Below are 23,723 nucleotides of genomic sequence, written 5' to 3' on the forward strand. Positions count from 1 at the left end.
CACAGTACCACAGTCACGGGCTTGCAGGCCGTAAAGGGAACTCCGCAAGACCGATCGAGTACGCTTGCCAGCGGTGCTACGACTATCACACAAAGGGCAGCAGTCGAGCACACGAACGAGAAGCCGCCTGGAGATAGGTTTGCACTAGGCTTACCTACGAGCGCGACCGTGTAGGGACGTGACGTTCTCCACTGCCGCAGCGAACAAAGACGCTACGGCCGCGTTCGTCGATTCTCCGGCACGGCGCAGAAACCACGCACGAGGCAGGGTAACAACAACAACGGGTTACCCAAGATGCAGCACAGGACGACAGTCACGGGCTTGCAGGCCGTAAAGGGAACTCCGCAAGACCGATCGAGTACGCTTGCCAGCGGTGCTACGACTATCACACAAAGGGCAGCAGTCGAGCACACGAACGAGAAGCCGCCTGCTGGAGCAGCGCGTCAACCTCTCGTGCTAGCCTGAGAGCATCTGACGCGGGCAAGCCCGCGCCAGACAGAAGCGAGCTCAAGGGGGAAGGGGGTTGTCACTGGCGGCCAATGAGGACAGGCGTTGCACAGTGACGTAAGCTAGCTTGGTGGCGTGAGCATGTGAGCATGTCGAGGCATGCCCAGACGCGTGCCCGTGCACCGTGAAGCTGACGCATGGCTCGCACCAGACAGAGGCCTGGCGCTGCCGATTAACGGCGGTCCCCGGCGCTCGAGCCGCGCGGGGCCAACACACGCGCTAGCTGGGGAACGAGGCACCAAAGGGGAGGGCGTGCTCGATTCCCACAATACTAACGATGAAATGGATGGAAGAGGGTACGCGTCCTTCTTCGTAACCTCATTCAGCCTGCGGTAGTCTACACAAAGGCGATAAGTATCATCTTTCTTTGGAACTAGAACAACCAGGAAACCCCATGGGCTGTTTGACCTTTCCACCACGCCTGTGTCGACGAGTTCGTCCAAGGCAGCGTCAGGTGCTTTCCGCTTAGCCAAGCTAATTGGTCGGGGATTGCATTTCCAGGGTCCTGCATCACTCGTGTCAATTGTGTGCTTGACCAGCATAGTGTGGCCCGGGCGATCAATAAAAATCACGTCGTACTCGTACAACAGCAACGACAGCTGCACCCTTTCTGGCATGCTCTGTGCCTCTGTGCCAAAAGCGGGTGCACTGACCTTCCCTGTACTGCGGCACATTGTTCAGGCGGGATTACTCGCTTACTCCGTGCGCTTTCCTCCTTGATTGGCATGCCTTTGTCAATGCGGGTGCTTTCGAGAAAAGCTTTAGCGCGTCTCCGTCGTGCTCTCTGTAAAATATCAATGACAATACCTGACTTGGCGAGAAAGTCTCGGCCCAGGATTAGAGGCATTGACAACCCGGGAAGATGGACAAAGCGTTGTCGCCTCACACGTCTTTCCCAGCGTATCACAAGTCTAGCTGCACCGCTCGATTCTGCTGTGCCCGAAGCAAGGCGGAAGGTGGTGTTGCTTTGTCTCAAGCGGATATTGTTCTCACAGAGATGGTGCTACAAACTTCTTTCGAGCTATCGTTAACTCGATTAATGGTGCGGCCGATCGAATCTACAGCATCACCTGTGTGACAGACTGTAGGTGCTAGTGATCCGAACGCATCGGTAGAACTACTGATCGCCGCACAGTGCCCGACGTGGTTCACCGGCGGCGGCATCCGTTTCCCGAACCACGCGTTTGCTCCTCAACCGGCATGCGGCCGCATTCGCGGGCGATGTGCCCAGTTGCGCCGCACTGGTAGCAAAGACTGCGGAAACCCCGCCGGGCCGGGCGCTGGTCGCCGCGATCCGGTGGGCTTCGTTCCGCGTTGCGCCGCTCGTCTGGTCCCGTCTCGACCACGTGCTCCTGCCGCGGAATGTCATGTGCAGGCGTAGCACAGGCCGTACGAAGCGCGTAAGCGTAGGGGTCCAAAGCGCGGTCTGAAAGTTCCCAACCACGTGGTACGTGATCACCAGCGAACGATGCTGACACGTTACCCCTAAACGCCTCTGAGCCGACCATGCCACTGTTCCACGTGCAGCGAGGCTCGAGTGACTGCACTGCGGGTGGAGGCGAGCGATACGCTCGCGCCGCGAGGATGTCCCCTTTTATGCGCATCGCCTCGGCGGCAAGCTCTTCTAAGTCTGCGAACTTGCATCCCCTGAAGATCGCCGCAAAAGATGGGTGTGCTTGCCGTGTAACGCACTCGACTTTCTCCGCGTTGGTGGCGAGAGGGTTAGCGAGGCGATAAAGTTCGTCCATCGCTCGTACATACTCCAGCAAGGATTCATCCGGATGCGGGGTGCGTAGCTCCAACTCCCTCCTCAAACGCCACTTATAATTCACCAGAAGGAATTTGTCGTGGAAGCTCTCGCGGAGCTCTTCTACCGTGCGGGCGCAATGTCCGGTCAGTCAGAACCATCGGGCCGCTTGCTCTGTCAGCGACACCGGTACCACACGCGCGAGAAGTTCAGCGTCGGGAAGCCCCATTGCCTGCTGATAGTAGAGCAATCTGTTGAGGTACTTATTCGCACTCCTGTAGTCGTGGTAGCCACTGTAGGTAAGCATGTCTACCTTGACACGTGGTCCCGCACTTTGCGAAGGAGCCTGCACTGTGTTTTGCAATGCACTAGCTAGGCTCTGCATGACTGACAGCGCATTCTGCAAGAGTACCTCGCTCGAAGGCCCACTATGGCCCGAAGACGCGACCACATCTGCTGCTTGTGCCGAAGCAACTTGTGGCAGCATCTCGCTGTTCATGTCGCGAGGTGACGAGGCGCCCGGCGTGGCGCTCTCCGTCATAGGCCTAGTTCCTTCTAACGCGGTCGCTGCAACATCCTGGTTGTCCTGCGTGAAACAACCAAAATTTACGCTGTCGGAAAGTCCGAACAATGCCCCCACATTAGCCATAGGATTGACATTCTGCGATGCGACATCAGACAACATGAACAAATCCTGGAATTCAGACATGCCTGTTATCCTACGTTGGCGGAGAGTTGGTAGTCGCTCGCGTCCACTGTGCACGTGTCAACATCCCCTTCCCGTAGCGCGAGTCATCGCAGCTACGACGGGTTCAAGCGAATAAGGCAACAGGCTAGAACAACAAACAACACTTTATTGCTACTCTAGCAATAACGCATAAATGTCGCGTAGAGGGATAGTCTACTCTAGTAGAAAGCAAAGGGTAACGCTTACACTTTCGGTCGATGGTCGGCTCGCGGGTCTTGGGTGAAGTGGTTAGTGACTCGTTTCCCGCAGGTCAGCAGAGCAAGAGAGGTTGTCTCCCTGCCTGGGCGGCTGTTTTATCCACCTCCCGTCTCCCTCCCCACCGCGAGGGTTGTTTCCTTCGCAGAGCGATTTCCTTTTTCCGCGAGCAGGGACGCCAGGAGTGGCGGGAAAGAAGAGGTTGCCCGGAAAGGGGCGACGGTGCTCCTCTCCTAGTGGCCTCTTGGCTCCCGCTGTCAATTCGCGATCACGCCAGCCTTAAGGAAAGGAAATGGGCGCGTGTGCTCTCCCACAAGCTTTGCCTTGGCTTTTCACGCAACTGTGCATGCGTCGTATGCTAACCGCATGCGGGCTTCCGTTAAGTGATTGAAATAGCGGGCCGCAAACGCTAACGCTAATTTAACGTACGCTATTAAAAAAAAAAAAAAAAGCATGCAGTACGCTTACAACACTACGCCTGCATTACCATAGGCACGCATTTGACGAGATAGTCAGTGCAGCGAGGTTTCTTGGCACCCGCGCCGCACTCTTGAAGGCACTCCCGCACGAGATGGCTGTGAACGGCAGTGCAGTGCCTCTTTGTTGTCGCATGTTAAAGGCGTGCAGTACACTTGACGCTACGACAACTTCATGGCCAAGTAGATAGTTGAAGGCACTTATTGCGATGTTCTCCTGAAAAAGCGTAGCACTGACCTGCAGGAAGCTGTGGGGAAGCTTGAAAAGGTATATAAGCAGACCTACAAAATGCCAGTGCAGTAATCTGCTGAAACATATCACTGAACTTTAAGCAAAGGCCTACTGCTGTGTAACTACATTTCTTATGCAATCACAATTTTTTTAGAGAAGTGTGATGCTTTTTCGTCTTTTTTCTTCGAATGTTTATGAAGTGAACCTAGTTTGCTGAATCTTTTTTCAATTATCTCATACCTTGTTGGTTTCTCGGGCTAGATAGGTCGCGTGGTATGTATAAATGTAGTGTAGCGATAATGTGTTAAGAAAACTTTCTCCAAAGGCTGTTTCGGTGTTATGTGTATTCTAGCCGATTAAAATATGTACTTGTCCCCCCAAGTTGCTACAAATTAGTTTTTTCAAGCTCCTAACATGACATATTAAATGCCGGAAACTGCTCCAAATCAAAGTTCTTCTGCTCCAAAATTGAAATTTTACTGCTGTAGAAACTGCTTCCAATTGATTTTCAGCCGTCTCACCCCTGGATAGTGAACTACACGTCATGACATGAATGCCTTCATTTGCCTCAAGGACAAACAATATGATGTATGCAGCTCCTTGCTGACTGCTTTGCATTACATCGATTCCCATAATGCGTGCGATTGGCCAGATTTTTTGTCAATGTATAATTCTACAAGTGGTAGTGACTTTTTTTGTCATTAATGTCTGTCTTACAGTCAATAGTAGAATGATTGTTTGAGTGAAATTGCATAACTTAATTTATTATGTAAAGTCAGAATCTTTGTGAGTGAAACGTTCTGCGTTTTTATGGAGCGATATTATGCCCCACACCTGGCACAATTGTCTGTTTAAGATCTCATCTCTTAAAGGGACACTAAAGAGCAAAACGATTTTTCTCGCATTAGTAAAGTAGTCTTCCACGATACCAAAAAAAACCGCGCTTGCTGCGAGAAGACGCTTAAAGGGACCGACAACTGATTTTTCTCGACCCAGCTTTTTACGGCGCGACAGGAAGCTTACCCTTCTTAGCGTTTGTAGCTGCAGTGGTTTATCCTGAAAGCACGTAGTTATTTTATAAGCAGTATTTTTCGATCTGAAAGGCTCCAAACACGCATGAAGGCTTGCTCCAGCAACGCTGAGAATTGATAGCAATGCCGCTAGCCCTTGTGAAAGCTGTCGTTGTTCTGGTTTCGCAGGAGTTACTGTAGCTATGCTTAACCACCTTTATTTTGAGCATTCCAGCCATTTTTGAAAATATCAAGCTGTTACAATGAGATGATGTGGCTTTATACACCTTCTCGGTAATTGTACAGAGTTGTGCGCGCCTGCGACCAAGGTTGCCTGCGCCTGTGTCATGGATGGCTTTTCGCGGCATGGGATCATTACGCTACAGTATATTCTAGGGACCGTAATTACGCCAAGCGAAGGCAGCGCCACTTTGTGGCATACAACTAACGCAGGCCTATATGCACATTTTTATGGAGTAATATCTTTTAATATAAAGAAATGAACAATATTTCAGTACTAACAGAAAAGTCATCGAACGCATACACCAATCAATGGTCACGTGACCGCCTTCATCGGACCGTGTATGATTTTGCCGCCAGAGGCGCCAAAGGTCATTTTTCGCAACTTTTAATGAAGAAATAAAAATATAAATCCGCCTCTCACGAGATAAACTGGGTTGGTTTGAGTCAATGCAACGGACAATCTTTCCATCAGTGCAGTCATCTCATTTCATGTTCTGGGCAGTTGTCGGTCCCTTTAATGAGCGAGAAAACGCGCAAAAAGAAAATACAGGTGGTGACGCCACCTTGGAATTCCCACACCATTTGCCGTGACGTCACATATTTTTGACGGCGCCTGCTTGGGCCTACGTAGTTCCTAATCGGTTAAATCGAAGTACATTGTCCTCTGAGGGGGCCAGAGACTTGACATAACGAGTTTGTGGAAATTTCGTTGAGCCAGTGGCGCCAAAATACGTTAAACGCTCTTTGAAATCTTTTACGTCACGAATTACAAAGTTCGGCGCGAAATTTAAAAATGCAATTTTGAACTTGGTTTTCTCCTCTAATAATAAACCTATGGTGGTGAAATAAACTACACAAGAGTTCTCCGAGCACACTTTATCAATCTAAACCAATTCATTGTTTCTCTTTAGTGTCCCTTTAAGTCACCAAGATGAGTAGTCACTCATTCTAACAATAGCAATTCTTCTCTCCCGAACCAGTCTTTGTAATTTAGAGACGTATCACATTAAACTATGCACATATCGGAAGTGTGGTCTCCCATTAAGTTTTAGATGTCTGGGAAAACCACTTGGACAAATGAGTGCAACCACTGTTTGCAAAAATAGCAAAAATTAACAGTAATATTTTGGTGAGCCACAGTAAGACATTGAAATAAAAAACATGCCAAGCATGTCGCTGAGTGTATGGTTAAAGGAGCCGCGACACGGTCACCCAGCAATTTGCGGTTTTCAGCGAAAAGTAGAAGTAGAGGGTCTGTTATACCTATACATATTTAAAGATTGCCTGTAAAAGAATGTTTCAGTGCAAAATGAGCCCTACAAGTCGCCGGCTGTAAACTTCGCCCACGGCCGGCGACCGCCATTTTGCCATGGTGTGTGTGACGTCATCTGCTGCACGGAGCGGTGCTGTTGTTTTCTGCCAAAGTTTCAGCCGCTGAAAATTGTTCAATTTCACTGCCAAGCTAAAGAAAGATGAAATAACTGGATTGAACGTGCAGGTGACCACGGAACAAAATCGTTCGCCAGAATGCAGACGCTTGCAAAGCAAGCAGCTCGTCACGTCACGGCTCGCGAGTGCGTCAGTGTTGCCCGACTCTCAGACCGCTTGCGTGTTTAAAAATATTTAATTGAAATTAAGTGCTCTACCAAATGCGCTAAAATTTTGCCAGCTTGTTTGTGAACGCACAAGGATTAACCGACACATCGCCGACTATGATCGAAAATTGGGTGTCATGGCCCCTTTAAAGCATTTGATAAGGATGGTACGCAGTACTCATGCATTGAGCAGTATGGCACCCTTTGAGGATTGCTTTGAAGACTTTGGACAAGAAGCCACATCCGTTATGATTGGGTACTTCCTGCTTTGCCGATTCACTATAGTGAATCGGCAAAGCAGGAGAGAGGCTTGAAATGAGCACTAGTGCACTTTCAGGAGGAGTGGAAACGTGACTTCACCTGTCTTAAAACCTGGGGCCTTATCAAGCACCCTGAGGCAGAAACAATAGTCTGACACATTTACAGTGCTAGAAAATGGCTGCACAGCATGAAATATAGAGACTTCTTACTGTACTATTTTGATTGTTTGTGTGTGATATCGTCTAAATGCGTGTGCCCCCATGAGCGCAGGAGCGAAACTTCCGGTCACAATCGCATGCAGGAGAGTCATGAGACCTGAGCAGAATTGTCGCATGTGATGTCATACCAAAATTTGAGCAAAAGGTTCTGCCTGGCGTTGCATCGATATCACTTTTTTTGCCACTGGGGGCTGATAGCCTACACTGTGCCACTTTGTGGTTCTCACTATTTTGCCAGAGTCAATGTGCCACTCTACCAGTGGTGTCATACAGGGGCGTAAATCCAGAAAAACCACAAGGGGGGACACACTCCTGGCCATGGTGGCCATTTTGTTTTTTAAATATAGGTTAGTATATATTTAATTATATAAAATTTAAAATGCTTTGAAATCAAATAAAAATAAAAAAAGACGAGTATGGGTTCACACCTCACGTAATTGCATTATGCTATTGAGTCTTGAAAACCAATCAAATGGTAGTTGTAATTTCAATACAGCTTTACACAGCTGAAGAGTATTGAATACAGGTACTCAAATACTACGAAGTAAACCAGCATTAAAAAGTTAAGAGTGCTATACTTCACTGTCAAGCAATTGAAATATGATGTTTGAAAAATAAATCTCAAGAGGGGGGCACTTGCAAGCGGGGTCCCCTCCACCCAGGATTTACGCCAGTGGTGTCATACGTCTGCTCACGTGATGTGACGGGAAGTTCCGCTACTGCGCTCTTCAGGCTATGGAAACTGAGACTAGTTAGCCCAATATTCTAGCTTAACCAACATCAAGTAGTTCCCTTCATTGCTGTCTGCAGTAGTCGTCATTCCATAAGTATGTATATAATTTTTACTTTGATGAGAAAGCTCAGCTCTCTCTGCACCATTTAGCGTGGTTTCACCTTGGGTGGTGCAGATCTTCGAGTGGTGGTACTTCCGCAAGTATGGAACATCGTTCATCGAGCAGGTGTCCCTCAACCACCTCTCTCCGTGGCTCGGGGGCGCTGCAGATGAGGCCGAAGGGGACCGGCCCCCCGATCGGGGCCCCACGCCCTCCTCGGCTGGCGAGTGCAAGGTGTGGCGCAACCCACTGTCGCTGCTGCGAGGGGCCGAGTACTCGCGTTTCCTGGCTGCAACCCGCCGTGAGCCGCTCACATTCTACGATATGAACCTCTCCGCACAAGACCATCAGACGCTGTTTGCTTGCGAAGCGGATGCGGGACACCCCGATTGTGAAGGTGGGACAGGATCACAGCCTCTGCTAGCTTAAAGGGAAACACTGTGCTTTAAAACTTTTCCTAAAATTCTCGATTGATTTTCGTGAAACTTGCAGAGTTTACCGTAATATCCAGAGTCATCACCCACCCCTTTGTCACCTGAAATTCCGAGAAAATGTGGGGTGGGCCATGCCTCTGGACTAAACAAAAAAAATATATTTGGAAACACCAGAAAATTTCTTCTTTACATCTAGCATTCCTTGACAAGACATACACTTAACTGCACTCACATTCAATCCATGACTGAGATACTATTCGATGAGCTTCACTTTCTTTCTGACTGTGTAGCAGTTCCTCAATGGGTATAAATAGGCTGCAACACCACTGGTACTGCGACAGGTTCAGTGGGAATACGAATCGCATTACAGTACAGACCACTTATAACATAGCTGCTTATACTGCAGGACCGGCTATAACGCAGTTTCTTCCGACTCCTGTTTACCCTCCCATAGAACTCCAGGTATACATATACTGCTTAAAGGGACACTAAAGGCAAATATTAAGCCAACGTTGATTGTTGAAATAGCGGTCCAGAAACCTCGTAGTGCTACTTTTGTGACAAGGAAGTGCTTATTTTGAAATAAAATCATGTTTTAGTGGTCCGCATCGCGTTAGCGCACTTTAAATCACCCGCCTGAAAGCGGCATTTCTCACGTCACTGCTGCCGTGCCCAATGTTGCCGGCCTTTACTGCGCGGCGGCGTGCACTGGGGGCGTGCGCCATTCGGTCATCCGGCAAAATCACATGCATGCGGCATTTTGTCGAACTTTCTCTCAGAGCGACTTTCACGAGCGCGCAAAACACACGCGGCAGTACGCGATACCGAAACTACCACTGAGACGTGATCGCGTGAGCGAAGCAGGGTGACGGGTGAAGCGCAGTTCCACGCGCGCCGTTCCCCATGGCAACGCCAAAGAGGTTCTTTTTTCCATGAATCAAACAGAAACGAACAAGCAGCATTTTATTACGTCTCTTGATGCACGGAAGGTTCTTTTTTTATTGCAGCTAGTTTGATTACAAGTGATTAATTGTAGTTGAACTCTCCCACGTCATCGGGATCATTTCCAAAATGTGCCGCTCGTGGCGCTCATCGTGTGATACATTTAGCTTAATTTCTCGGTAAGTAGGGCACTGCTGTTGATAATGCTGCCGTTTTTTTAGACGTTGTCATACATTGAGCTTTCACTCTGACATAAATTGCTGTTTACCTTTAGTGTCCCTTCAAAGGGGCCCTGCAACACCTTTCTGAGTTATATTGGAATAGTCTCATTATTGACGTATGACTCTTCACGAGTCATATGCCGCAAAAAGTTTTCGAATCCGTCAAGTCTAAGTGGTGTTACCAAATTATAGAAATCACGTTCCGCAGCTTTCTCCCTCCACTCGACGCCGCCAGCGCGCGGAAAGCTGTGCGGGGCGTGGAGGCAGGAAGGGCGGAGGTGCGAGGAGGTGCCCAAGAGTTACGTCAGTGCCGGCGGCATTTTTTTTTCATTTTTTTTCTCTCTGGCGCCTCGGCGCAACCACATGGTCTGTGGTGCCACCTCCAGTCGGCTCGTGTGGTCCTCGTCGAGCGGAGCCCATCGCACCGTGTATCGCGCATGCTTGAAAACAAATATTGCCCGCAGTGCTTTCCTCAGCTTAATTGTTGGATACCTTTGGTTTCTTATACATGCCTTACAAGTCCATCTGTGTACTTCAGTATTCACTGCCTTGCACATATATTCCTTTCAGCTTAAGAGGGATTGTGAGAGTAAAAAAATTTTTCTCTTTTAGTTCCTAAGTGTTGATGCATGCAGCATTACACAGAAATACGTAGAAAGGTGCTTGTTCAATGCATTGACCAATAACTGACAATTTCTACCCTACAGTGATGCAAATGGCCTGGCGTGAGAGAGACCCCAAGACACGCATCCAACATGCTCATACAGCACTTGATAAGAATCCAGAGTCAGTATTGCTTTCTGCTTCACATTTTGTTCTGGTAAAAAGAAACTGTGCCTACCCAGCTCGGGAATTTCTCACCCTAAGGTGTGTTCCGGTACTCATGGGTGACAGCTAGACAGACAGCTAAATAGATCGCATGATTTCCAGCACAGTTTTTAGACGTCGGCAATCGTACTGGTACTCGTTTTTATACAGTGCGTTTTTATACACATGCATCTGTAGTTAGGGGACCAATGGTTCCGCAACAGCTGAAAGCCCCTTCCCAATCTTGGGACACTTTCCCGCATTGCACCAGGCCAGACCATCTCGGTTCATTGAGCATGTGATTGTTGGCCCTTGTGTTTGGCTAGTTTGGCTGCTCTCTGGGCAGGCAATTGGCTTTATTTGCGGCTGCTAGTGTCATAAAATGCAAATGTTCAGCTTGAAGCAACAAGGGCAGCAGAGTTTTTCTGGCATGTACAAGCAAAAAGTTTGAATAAATGCTTTTAGGTTTTTTTGCCATACATGTACAGTGGTGGTTTTCTGTCCCACAAGGTCTTTGCCATACAGATACGGTTTCAACCCTCCGGTTGAAATTTCGCGCCATAATAAGGCGAAATCCTTTCATTTGTCATATTCACGTTGTCCGTCCGCCCGATCGTTCCCTGACACGGTGCCAGCTGTGGCCTCTCCCCATCACACTCTCTCAGCAATCACGTGATGGCATAGCAGCACATAGCAACAGGTGCGCGTTGCTCCTTCCAATGTGCATTGCTAAACAGCTGCGCAGTGCGGCAGCGGCATCCAGCAGTGGCGTCTGGCGGCGGCGGCCGGCGGCAGAGTCGAATGGCCACAGGCTTTTGCCAAACACACTTTGGAAATTACAAAGTGTCCTTCAATTTTTCAGTTGCTTTTTTCACGGGGCATGCTCAGTGGGAGGTGCTGCCACCTCCTAGGACTTACCGTATTTACTTGAATCTAGGCCGGCCCCAATTCTAAGCCGACCCTGATATTCGCAAGGCCAGAAAAAAAAAAATATTAATCATTGTACTTGAATCTAAGCCAACACCCCCACTTTCGCACATCGTTTTTTTTTTTTTTTGTTTAAAAAAAAAACCATCGGCTTAGATTCGAATAAATACGGCATATGAAGCGCTTGAAGTTTCATTGTGCTACCTTCTTGCGGAAATGAACAGAACTTATTTCTAGCTTCAGCGCATCATGCGGTCTGCAACAACGCCCTTTCGTGGTTTCGGTTTCGCCACGTGATCACAGCGGAGGCGTGCAAATCTTTATTTTTATCTTTGTTGGCACTCCTTTGTAGGGGCGGCGAAAGTTGATTTCCATCCTAATTGACGCTGCTCTTAGCTTGTTCATCACCAACTCTCGTGAGGTATTCTCGCTTTCCTTGTTTACTGAGTTTCCTTCGAGTTCTTCAGGTGCATGGCAAAGCGGCGGTATCGCCAAACGCACTGCCCATTCTCTTGACACCAAGGGTGATGACTCTTCAGATTCTGATTTTGCTTTTGTTTTACCATATATACCGTATTTACTCGGTTCTACCGCGCCCTCGATTGTAACGCGCACCCGTTTTCCGCGACCAAAAAAAAAAATAATAATAATACATCGATTGTAACGCGCACCCATTTTTCGTGAGAAAAGAACAAAAAAAGTCCGTAGGAGTCAAACTTCGCACATTCAGAAGAACAAGTATTTGGGTTTTAAAGAACTAAAGTTTCAAAAAAGTAAAACACAAAGTCAAAAAGCGGGCCTTGCCGCTAAAACTGTCACCACTACGGCGGCGATACGAGTCGCGTAATGGATCAGTCCTCGTCGCTGTCAACACTCTTCGACTTCGGGAAACCGGCCCTGCTTTTGTCCACAGAAACTTTTTCGTGAAGCTTTGCTGTAAAAAATCTTCTGCTTCTGTTTGCGCCAGTCTCGCACGCACGTTTCGGGAACTCCGAACTACCGCGATGCGGCCCGATTTCCGTCCGTCTCTCTGCACATGTAATAACTATTCTTTTAAATGTGGCATCATGGTACACTAGTCGAGTATTTGGAGTCGGCACTTCCATGCCGTCGATGCGAACGCCGAACGGGATGACAATCTCCACGTACGAACTGAAAAAAATGCAGAAATGGCCAAGGCGCGTAGGAGGCGGCCATTTTGAAATGTCGATGGCAATACGATAACCGAGTTTCTTTTTTTTTTTTCGGTACTCGATTCTAACGCGCATGCGATTCTTGGGCTCGTTTTCCCGGAAAAAAGGTGCGCGTTAGATTCGAGTAAATACGGTACTCGCGTAATGAACGCACTTTTTTTTTTCCGAAAAACCGAAGCAAAGATTTGGGGTACGTTCATTATGCGGGGTAAATTTTACAAAAACTTTTTTGGGATGAGCAAAAAATGCGGTAAAAAAAAAAGTTTGGTAGCTTACCTTTCGCAGTAAACATACATGTACACTATTTGGAAACAGCTTTTTTATTGCCCTACACTCTTTGTCAGAATCGCTGGACCCGTCATCCAGGTCACTCGCCACTTCGTTATCTTGCTCCCACAACTGGTTGTCCTCACTGCCGTCCTGCGCATTTCCAATTCCACTCTTCTTAAAACTCTTTGCGATCAAATCAGCTGGCAGCAAGCACCATGCATCCAAGATCCAGGAGCACACCAGCTCAACGGACGGCCTCTTAATCTTGTTGGTCAGCGTCAGGGTGTGCCCTCCATGGGCCATCCAGTCTGTATACAACTGGCGCACACTGTCTTTGAACTGCTTGTTCACGCAAACATCAAGGGGCTGCAACACCGAAGTGAGTCCACCTGGAATGGGTGATCTCGGTGCGCAGCTCCTTCAGTTCCTGGCGTACGTTCTCTCCCAGGTGGCCGCAAAAACTGTCAAGCACGAGGAGAGACAGGAGAGCAGAACTCCAGGGCGCCGTCCCCAGACTGTCCGGACCCAATCAGCCATTAGATCGGCCGGCATCCATCCTTTCTCTTGGGCTCGCGCGTGTATGCTGGCTGGGAAGTTGGCCTTTGGCATGGTTTTTCGTTTGAGGATAACATACGGTGGCAACTTCCTGCCATCTGCCGTGATAGCCAGCATTACCGTGAAATGCTGCTTCTCGGCGTCTGTCGTTGGCCGTCCTGCTCATTGGCATGTCGAAATTGATGGGCGTCTGGTCCGCGTTCCCAATTTGCAAGAGAAGATATGCTCGGTCTCACTGCAGGCATATCACAAATTTGTGAAAGTCCACTACCTTTTCACCGTAGCAAGGAGGCAGTCGCTGACAATGATGTGCGCCTCCTCAAGCACAGTCCGTTGCGCCGCATGAAGCGTGTCGTCCACCCATTACTCGCTTTGAAAGCAACGGTCGCGAGGCCATGTTTCCTGGCTGTGGCTCGTGTGTGTGTCCTGATCATTTCGTGGGAAATGACACAGCCTTCCTTTTGCAGGTCCCAGACATATTCTAAGACCTTCTTCCACAGCACAAAACTTTCCGGTCTTCGGTCCCGTAAAGGCATGCCGCTCCCTATTCGTAGCCCGCAGCTTGTCGTGCTGCTTCCGCCAGTAATGCACACGGACTTCGTCAATTCCGAAATGCCTACCGGCAGCACGATTCCCGTGCTCCACGGAGTGTACTCCACAGCCTGTAGCTTGAAACCGGCCGTGTAGCTCACATTTTGGCCCATTGCCCATGGAAAAATGCAAAACAGACTAAAAACAAACTCACAATGGAGTGGGAATGGCTGGCGGGAACAAAAAAGTAGGCCTGCAAAGGCTAGAACACTAGAACGTGTGTCACTGTCTAGCGTTGTTTCGATTAGCTGTCCCACTTGGCCTCGGAAACTCCGCCGCTTCGGTGATAGATGGCACTATCTTCTGCAAGCTGTCTCAGCGCGCTCCTGCCGCCGGTTGCCGCCAGCTCCTGAAAGTTTCGTATTTGCAGAAAGTGACCGTTGGCTAGCGTGGGCAGTTTCGTGACCTTCTCTCGCTGTGTGCTTGTGAGCCGCAATGTTTCTACACTTGCACCGTTTGTGAATCCTGCTGTGGCCCACAGATACATCAAAAACAAGTACAAAAGGAGAGGGACGTGCCGTGCACGGATAGAAAGAAAAATAAAAAAGGTACGGTGCGCAGTAGGGGGGGGGGGGGGAGGGCAGCGAACCAAGGGGGTCGGCATAATACAGTGAAACCTCGGTGATACGAATCTCACGGGACCACCAAAAATATTCGTATCATCAGAAATTCGTATCACCAGAAAACATGGAAAATTAGCATGCGACAAAAGAAAGCTGGCGTACATTTTCATTTATTGTTTTTCAGGGCCGCAGCAACATCAGGAAGAACCCTGAATGATTGTCAGTTAAGTTTGTAGATGTCTGCAATTATACCAGCAGTCGTAAATATACGGCCCGTACGCGCGTATTTAATTAACGAACCAGGTGCGTTGTGACCCGCGACAGGAGTAGCCCCTTCCAAATTTTAGTATGCTTTTTTTGCATGACACCCGAGTACTGCAGCGAAAGAACGAAATAAGCGCTTTGACGCGATGGATTAAGGCCGAAAAATTATAGAACCACGGTCCTGTGTTATGATTTTGTTATCGCGGAGGTGTTGGGGATGGTTTTATGGAGATTTACGGCCGTGCCCGCACAACTGCGAACTCAACGGTCGCGCATGTTGACGTTGTGAGGCCTGAATCATTCACCAAGACCGTCCTCGCCTTCTTTCGGTCCTCGTCCACCTTTCATAAGATGTCTGATGCACGAGGCAGGCACGTGTAAACATAGTACAACAACAGCAGCCCGCGTCAACGCGTTGGAAAAAAAAGCATGGCGCTAATGTCCTCTGTAATCTAAACGCGAAGGCACACGGTGGCACATAAGAGCCTCAAAAATTCGCGCACACAATCTCGGAGGCCGTGACGCGTCTCTGAAGGCTTATTCTGACCGTAAGCAAAGTGTTTTTCTTACACCGTGATTCTGCCGATTTGGCGGTGCGGCGCCCATGCCCACGCTTGCGTTCCTGCACTCGCACGTGCTTGGCGCGCCTTCTGCGATAGCGCATACAACTCCTCTTCGTACCTGGGTGGTAGCGTACATTCGTATCAAATGTCGATGGGTGAAAACTGGTTCGCAACAACCGTACTCCATTACATTGCTGGCCAATGGGCCTTGGCCGGGACCAAAGAAAAATTCGTATGAGCTGTGATCGTATCACCGAGGTTTCACTGTAAAAAGAAAGAAAGAAAAGATCTATGGGCGAGGAGGCGCCGCGCGTCGGTTTGCGGGAATGCAGCAGATGAAAGTGGGAGGTGTGTTTATATTACGCGGGAGAAAAAACAACCCAAATTTTGACGACTAAAGTTGGGGCTGCGTTTATTATGCGAGTGCGTCAATTACGCGAGTAAATATGTGTGTGCAGACTGCGATAAGGCGCTGTGCGCAGACCTGTGTTTTAAGGAATACCACACTATAAAATACTATTGAACATTTTTCACTTCTGAGTGAAGCTGATGCCAAGATACTGTTCCTAATTTTTGTTTGCAATTTCTTCTTGACTTTACACATTTTGTATATTCGAAACCTGCCATAAAGTAAGCTGACCATCTGGGAAATTTTTTTTTTCAAAAAATATTCGACCTTCAAAGGGTTAACAGAAATTTTGCAATGGAGCAGTTTTGATTAAGCGGCTTTAAAATACATTGAAAACCTAGTGGGCCAGCCAGAAATTTAAGATTTGTTTGAATTAACCAATAGTTTTACTTACCGAGAATCTACTGTACTTGGGCATAGGGGCTCGATGCTGTCTTGCAGAATTTAAACACAGCCCTAGTGTTACATGAGAAATCCCACTGAGAAACTGCATATATAGGGGGTGTTTCACATAACAAGAACCAAGGATTTGTCAGGGGCATATGGTGTGCCGTCATCAGGTGCTCTTTAAAGTATTCTTTATATTACACTTAATTGGTTCATTGACGAAGATAAATTATGCAGTTTTTGTATATTCCCTTTAGGGCAAAGTGCATTTCATTACGTTGTAGAGGGCATACCGAAATGACCGAATCAATGTCTTGTGGCAATGTACATGCTTAGTGGTGATTTTTTCCCGTGTTTAAAGAAGGCTCGGGCTGAAATATGAAATAAAACCTGCGCTTATGCGTTACCGTATTGCAGTGTTCTCAACCACGCTTTGAGCGAAACAACTGTGTGGATAGATCGTGGCAAAAGGAGCGACTGTGGCTCTAGGCATCAGCTTCACAATGCGTCAGCATTTCCGACAGCGGCAAGAAAGCACCGTCCCTGATAAGCGATGGGTTGACGGTAACACATGAGCGCAGTCACACGGTTTTATTTCATATTTCACAGACTTTCTTTACGTGTTGGGTAGGATCACCACTAAGCCCGTATATTGCCAGAAAAAAATTGTATCGGTCGTTTTGGAAGGTGCTCTACAATGTACTGAAACGCACTTGGCGTTGAAGTGAAGATTTTAATAGAGTTGATCTTAGTTAATTAATTAAGTGCAATGTAAATATATCCTAATGAGTGCCAAATGATGTTGTTGGTTTCATTCAATTGTAGTTAACCACTTTGTTTAAGGTTCTTGTTACATGAAACACCCTGCATGTACTGCTGTGCTGGAAAGTTCTCAAACCCTTAGAAACAAAGCTCAATCTGGCAGTGAAAAAATATTGCCTTCGTTATGTCCCTGAACATGTGTTCTTGTACAGGTGTGTAACAGCCTACATCTTGCTGGCAGAAGAAGAGGCGCCAAGCGTGCTAGAGGTATGTGTTGTGCCATACTGTTTGGAGTATCGTGGGATTCCTAGGCAGACCACTGCTGGCACAGCCATCATGGGTGCTTTCTCTTTGTGCCCCACATATTTGCTTGTGTGTGGCTCCCCATCCTGTTGTGGTTATACCGTGCAGAATTGTACAATGATGCTAAATTCACAACCCGCATGCCACGTTCCATATGGTTGTGCAGATTGAAGGGGGTCTGCTCTATGCACGGCTGGTGCTGAAGCCTAGCTTCAATTCTAGCCACACACGGTCATACTGTGCACTTGTCAACGTCCCCTTCCTATTCGCCGCGAGATCGGGCTACAGGTGGCAGCATCGTCGCCGCGTTTGTGTGGATAGGCGGTCGGTGGCGCATGCACAAATGTACGCAGCGGTGCTTCACCGTATGCAGTTTGAGTCGATTGTCGGCAAATAAAGCATGTTGACTGTAGCTTAATGGTGATGTATATGCCCTCCATTGCCACATTAATGCACGAAACCCATCTAACGTTCCTGTTACGTGTGAGAGAAGCGCAATCTGCCGATCAATGGGTTACTGGCCTTCGGTCACATTCGTGTTTTGCACTGTGCTCGATGTTTCATCTTGCTTTATTTGCACGTGTTTAAATTGTGTTTTGCCTTACCACAATATAAATTGTGTTTCACGAATAAGCCATTTAAGTATTTACTTCTTGCTCTAGTGGCTACAAAAAAAGAGAGCCTGTATTTCTGCATAATTAGATGAAGTAGAACTTTGTGCACTCTACTTTTCTGTTCGCATGGATACGCGTACAGCTATAGAGATTCATGGCTTCGGGTCCTTTTTTACCGCTAACCGGCCTCTGCAGACGCTAGTTCATGCTTTGCGGTATCACAAGGATTTCCAAATCGCCAAGAATTCACAAGATGGTGTCGCTAAAATTCTGCATTCACACCTCAACATTTAGTACTTTTTTTTTCATTTAGGATGATGCCAAATGCACTATGTGACGTGCTTGAACTACAAAGTGGTACCCACATTGAAATGATTTTGGCGAATGGAGTGTTAGGCCTAGCGCCATACCAACTTGTGCATGCACTCACTTATAGAGTGCATACAAGTCTCGTAAGGCGAAATGCTTATGTATATCTTGTAGGCATACGTACAAGCATTTGATACTGTGCTAGCACAACGGAATAAGCGGTAATCTGAGGATGTGCATGATGTACGCACACATGCGAACACGGTGTGGCTAGCAGGCAACGCAAGGAGCGATCCACACCACGGGGTTTCGTTCGCTCACCGCTAGGTGCCGACTCTGCTCGATCTCGCAGCCAATAGCGCAAGTAATCTCAGCTAAGATGGGTTCGAGCGAATAAGGCAACAGGCTAGGTCAACAAACAACACTTTATTGCCATGCTAGCAGTAACACATAGACGTCACTCAAGGGGTATTCATACGGGGGAGAAATTCTCAGGGGAGAAGCGGGCATTGCGGATCCATGGATTGCAACGCAGATTCAGTCATCAATGCAACGAAAAAAATGAAATCTTCGTTCCGCGAGTGTATATCGGAATGTGGCCCCCAGCGCCTTTTCGGAGGAGACTTTTTGACCGAGAGGACAAACGATCCCCACGTGGTGGGGGAGAAAGCGGATTTTCGGACTGGTGTTTCCGTTGCTCCTACTGCGGCACCCGTTTTGCAATCGCTTTGTGTGTATGTTGGCCACAGCCACGGCAGCCACGATGGCCAAACTTAGCGATGATGGCACTTTTGATCGTCTGAGAACATGCATGTTTGTGGGACACCATGTGCAAAGCCTGCTGAACTTTAATGCTGTGTGAGAGTTCAAGATGACAGAGCGCTATCACTGTATACCAGGCCCATATACCGGTCACTGATATTAACTTTTTTTTTTCGAATGTGGTGATTTTGATTAGCATTTTGACGGCCGTTTTCTTGAGCCTGTTTAACCGATGTTGCCCATTTTCCTGAAATAACGACTTAATGAAGAAAAAAAAGCAAAACGCATGCTTGTAGTATATTAATAATGAAAAGCAGTAAACACTACGTTCAAACGAACGTTCTAGATGTTTGGTGGAGCGTAGCTTGCTCTCGCACACTGCATAGTTTTCATGCAGAAGGCTTCGGCTCATTATACGTAATTTCAGTGCTATGACGAGGAAAACTTCTGGAGCAATAATCAAGGATGCAACAGCTGTGCCAATTGCGCCAATTTGATACAATTCCTTATTTTTGCACCAAGCTGAGCCAAAACCGTGATATTTGTTGAAATTGCGCCACGCTGCGCCAAAATGTCCGACCAGCTTCAAAATTTTCTCAGTTGCGGAAATTTTAGCGAGAAATGGAGGCCGCGTTGGTCATCTGCAGTGTGGGCATCATCATCCAGTGCAGGCGCGCAGACCCTAACCCCCCTGCGAAAGATAGAAAAAGTCACAGTTTCACCGCAAAGGTGAATGCTATAGCATTGAATGCTATAGCAACAAATTGTAATGTTATATGAAGTGAGGCTGGCAGCAAACTCTTTTGTATCCGATCTCGCGTAACTCTATAAAACGTTGGTGTAAGAGAATACGGCCGCTCCAGGGAAAGATGCACCTTCTGCACAGTGTCTTCGCATTGAGAGCGCAGCACGTAGCAGGATATATGAGCCGCCCGCTGATGGCTGCTGAGATAGCGCGCGCCAGCGATCTCGACCGCGCCCTTAGAATCAAAGTTCAGTGTGCTGCTCGAGCGACAGCACCCCCCACCCCCCTCGCGTCTTTTCATACTCGTTCAAGACTGGCGGGGCGTTTTTTCTCTGCTTCGATGGCAGGCTTCCCGAGCGGAGTGGTGTTATCGCGTGCGCCCTCTGAGCGACGGAGATGGGCTGGCTCGTTTGATCTCTGCTTCAGCCGCATTCGTCGCCCCCACTCTCGCGTGCTTTTACCCACGGTAGAACATACGATGCGCGGAGTGATGTTATCAATTTGGCCTATATACGGGACATGACGGCAAAAACCCGTCAAGAGTGTCCATGTAATTACTATCGCAATAAAAAAGGACACTGGTTCTCATATTCCCTGATGCTTGTTTTATTGCGTACAGAACGCTTTTTAAGCCACTTTTGCCGCAATACACTGGTGTCCTGCGGAAAAGTGTACCAAGATTTAGAAGGGGCTATTAGTACTAGCTGTCAGGGACACAGCACATTTTGTTCCTTAATTACTCATTCGTGCACGTTCCATGTAATTACGTGTGCCAGCATGATCGCTGACGTCCAAAAAATTATTGGCAATCATTTGTAGCTGCTGTTTATGGCATTTTTGTGGCCTTGAGACACAATAGACAAAAGCGTACGCCAGTTTTCTTTTTTCGCCGCCCCCACTTGCTCCTGCTTTACAAATCTCCCGAATTTTGAGGTTGCCTGGTTCGCCGGTCCACATTAGCATTTGCAGTGCCTGTTGAATTATTTGACAGGCCCTGCGAATGGTAATGTGGAGTTTACTCATTGTTCGCACTGTAGGGTGGCTCAACACACTGCTTTTATTGAAATAGCAGTGTTCACGTGCACTGTGCACGAGTTAGCTGATGTTGAATGGTTTGTATGTATTTTTTATTTTCTAAAAGTAAGCCTTCTTTGTTATACACGCCGAATTTGGGATTTCGTGCTAAAAAATTCAGGTTTTTTTTTTCGTAACCTGCTCCAAATTTGAATTTTTGTGCTCCAAAAGCAACATTTTGCTGCTCCAAAAATTGCTCCAAATCCTGTTTCGGCTGTTGCACCACTGTATAATGAGCCAAATTATGAACATTGAACACTAACTTAATGCCTACCTGAGTGTAGACTTATGTAAGCTATAAGGGGTTCCCACATTATGCATATTACTTTACTTCTTTTTTTTTAAATTTTAATTTGAATAGGCCGCCAGAAGCGCTATTAATGCCTTAATTTCTGCTATACGCTCGCGGAACGAGGATTTCATTTTTACCGCTGCATTGATGACTGTTTTTACGTTGTGATGACAGCAGCGATCTCCACAGTTTCGTGGCACTCCAAAATTTTGATAAAACGCTCATACAGATAGGGAAAGGGGGGGGGGGGGACTATGATAACTGCACTTCTTCATTACCACAAAGCTGACCTACATCGAAAAATGCTTCGTTTCAATTCCTATTACTCAGCTACATGACCAAAGCCTCACTAATTAGAGCAAAAGTTACTGATCCGAAAGGCTGCGCACAATTTTTTCAGCAGAGAAAAAAACAAAAAGCCGTTGTCAACGACCTCGCGACGAATGGCACTTTTGTTCATTCCGTATTTGCAAAAACAAAAGCATGTGAAAAACTGCTGGCGACCTAACGAAAGGGCACAGGAGTGCCGGAATTTCTTTATTAAAAGTGTTATGCGCATTCTGCAAAATTCAGCAGTGCACGTTTCAAAAGCCTAATTCCACGCTTGGCCATTCCTGCCAGGCCCGCATTGTACTTTTGTCGTCAGCAACTGGTGGTACAAGCTGCACAAGTAGTTGGGTATCGCCGACCTCCCTCTCCGTTTGCCTCCGGGTGAGCGGGGGACTTTTGAGGGAAATTCTCCTGACATCACTAAGCTCTGCCTTTATCCCATGTGAATACCACTTGAGAAGGATAGTCTGCTCTGTGTAGAAAGGAGAGGGTAAGGCCTTCGGTCGATCATCAGCTCATGGGTCTTTTGAGTGGCACAAGAGAGCCAGTCGCCTTTTTATCCCCTGTTGTCACCTTCTCCCACGAGGGTTGTTTTCCTCGCAGAAGACGAGTACCCTTTCCCGCGAACAGGGAAATGAGGATTGAAGGGATTCTTAGGAAAGGGGCAACGGGGTGCTCCCTCTTGGCGTGTCCCGTTAGTTCCCGCTGAGAGTCTGCGAACGTGCGTGCTATCCCACAAGATATTTTGTGTATTTAAAATCAAACCTGTCCAAAATAAATCGACTTAGTTTTTCGTGCTGACTCCCAATATGAGAATTTTTATTGGAGGTCAACTAGTTTATGAGTTAAACAAAGCTGCCTCTCTGTTGTTTCCAGAGACAGTAAGAAATGAGCCATTCAGCAGAAAGGGAACATCGTTTCATAGCTAGATACTATAATATGCAATAAATGCAGCACTGTAAACAGTTTTAAAATCACATCATAATTGGTCATAAAGATATGCAGTTAAAGGGACACTAAAGAGAAACAATGAATTGGTTTAGATTGATAAATTGTGCTCTGAGAACTCTAATGTCGTTAATTTCGCCATCATAGGTTTATTAATAGAGGAGAAAATCAAGTTTCATTTTTAGATTTCACGCTGAAATCTCCCGCGTGACGTCACGGATTTCAAAGTGTATTTATCGTATTTTAGCGCCATTGGCTCAACAAAATTACCCCAAACTTCTTATGTTAACTCTTTGTGCGACACATACGTCTCACTTTTCCGTCTGCAGGAAAAATTTTCTCTCACATCAGTGACCTGAATAGGTAAGATATGAGTGACTTAGCGCAACGCTGAGTCACTCATATCTTACCCAAGTCTTCGTAATCCTGAGGAAAATTCTTTTACCACGCTTTCAAAGGGAGGAAGTAGTATTAAAATGGCACTGAATTTCGACAAATTTTTTATGATAGGTTCTGAATTTTCCGCTTCTTCAGATAGAAAGAACCTACCAATCTAAATGCTGCATATTTTCCTCCTTTTCTGGTTTTTCAGAGAGGCCATTTTAGCTTCCAGTCATCACGTGTTTTTGTAAATTTGCGGAATAACTTGACCGATAAATGCATCGAAACACACTCCCCTGCGAAATTGCCACGCTCATCCCTCAGCGTAATCGCGGATATTCGTGTGTGGAAATATTTTTCTTGATATCATATAACTCTTGCCAAGTAGGCACACATTCAGGGACAACAGCCGTACTCAAAAATTTTGACAGGCAAAGCAAGGACAGGCAAATGGACAAAAAAATTATTGCTGCATGCGGTGAAGTAAGCTTTACAGGAACACACGATGACGCTATGAAGGCTCACAATAGACGCAGGTGCAGGTGGTGTTCTACTGCTGGAAATGAGGGCTGCACAACTTTCTTCACCACAGCTTGTGAAGTGCTACTCTGTGCCACTTGTTTGGGCCGTTTCCATCCCAAGTACCCATTGATGCAATGTCGAGATGATGCCATCATGAGACAGTGAGTGGGACAGTGTTTTCCCACTTTTTGAAAACACTCTCATGAGTCAGTGGGACGTATATGTCCCACTTTTTTTTTTTAATTAACTACTGGCTTGATTTTGATGAAATTTGTTTTATACTATTTCTTTGTAGCTTATATGAATATACCACAGCGAATTTTTATATGATAGTGTCAAAAATATAGGCAAACCCACAAAGGGTTAAGTCTATGGCCCCCCTCAGAGGACAATGCACTTCATTTTTACCGATTAGGAACTCCATAGCCCCTAGTAGGCGCCGTCAAAACGTGACGTCACGGCGAATGGTGCGGAAACTTCAAGGTGGCGT

The 23,723-nt window shown here is 47.2% G+C and overlaps 1 protein-coding gene across 1 annotated transcript in view; it reads left to right on the forward strand.

The window, feature by feature from the left end:
• Positions 1–23,723, forward strand: part of LOC119397013 (suppressor of tumorigenicity 7 protein homolog) — an 89,210-nt gene that overhangs the window by 9,741 nt on the left and 55,746 nt on the right. Inside the window, exons 3-5 of the mRNA XM_037664431.2 lie at positions 8,141–8,462; positions 10,370–10,448; positions 17,166–17,220. Of these exons, the coding sequence (XP_037520359.1) occupies positions 8,141–8,462; positions 10,370–10,448; positions 17,166–17,220 (456 nt within the window). The remainder of the gene's footprint in view (positions 1–8,140; positions 8,463–10,369; positions 10,449–17,165; positions 17,221–23,723) is intronic.

This window comes from Rhipicephalus sanguineus, chromosome 6 (genome assembly GCF_013339695.2).
Source record: "Rhipicephalus sanguineus isolate Rsan-2018 chromosome 6, BIME_Rsan_1.4, whole genome shotgun sequence".
Taxonomy (NCBI): Eukaryota; Metazoa; Arthropoda; class Arachnida; order Ixodida; family Ixodidae; genus Rhipicephalus; species Rhipicephalus sanguineus.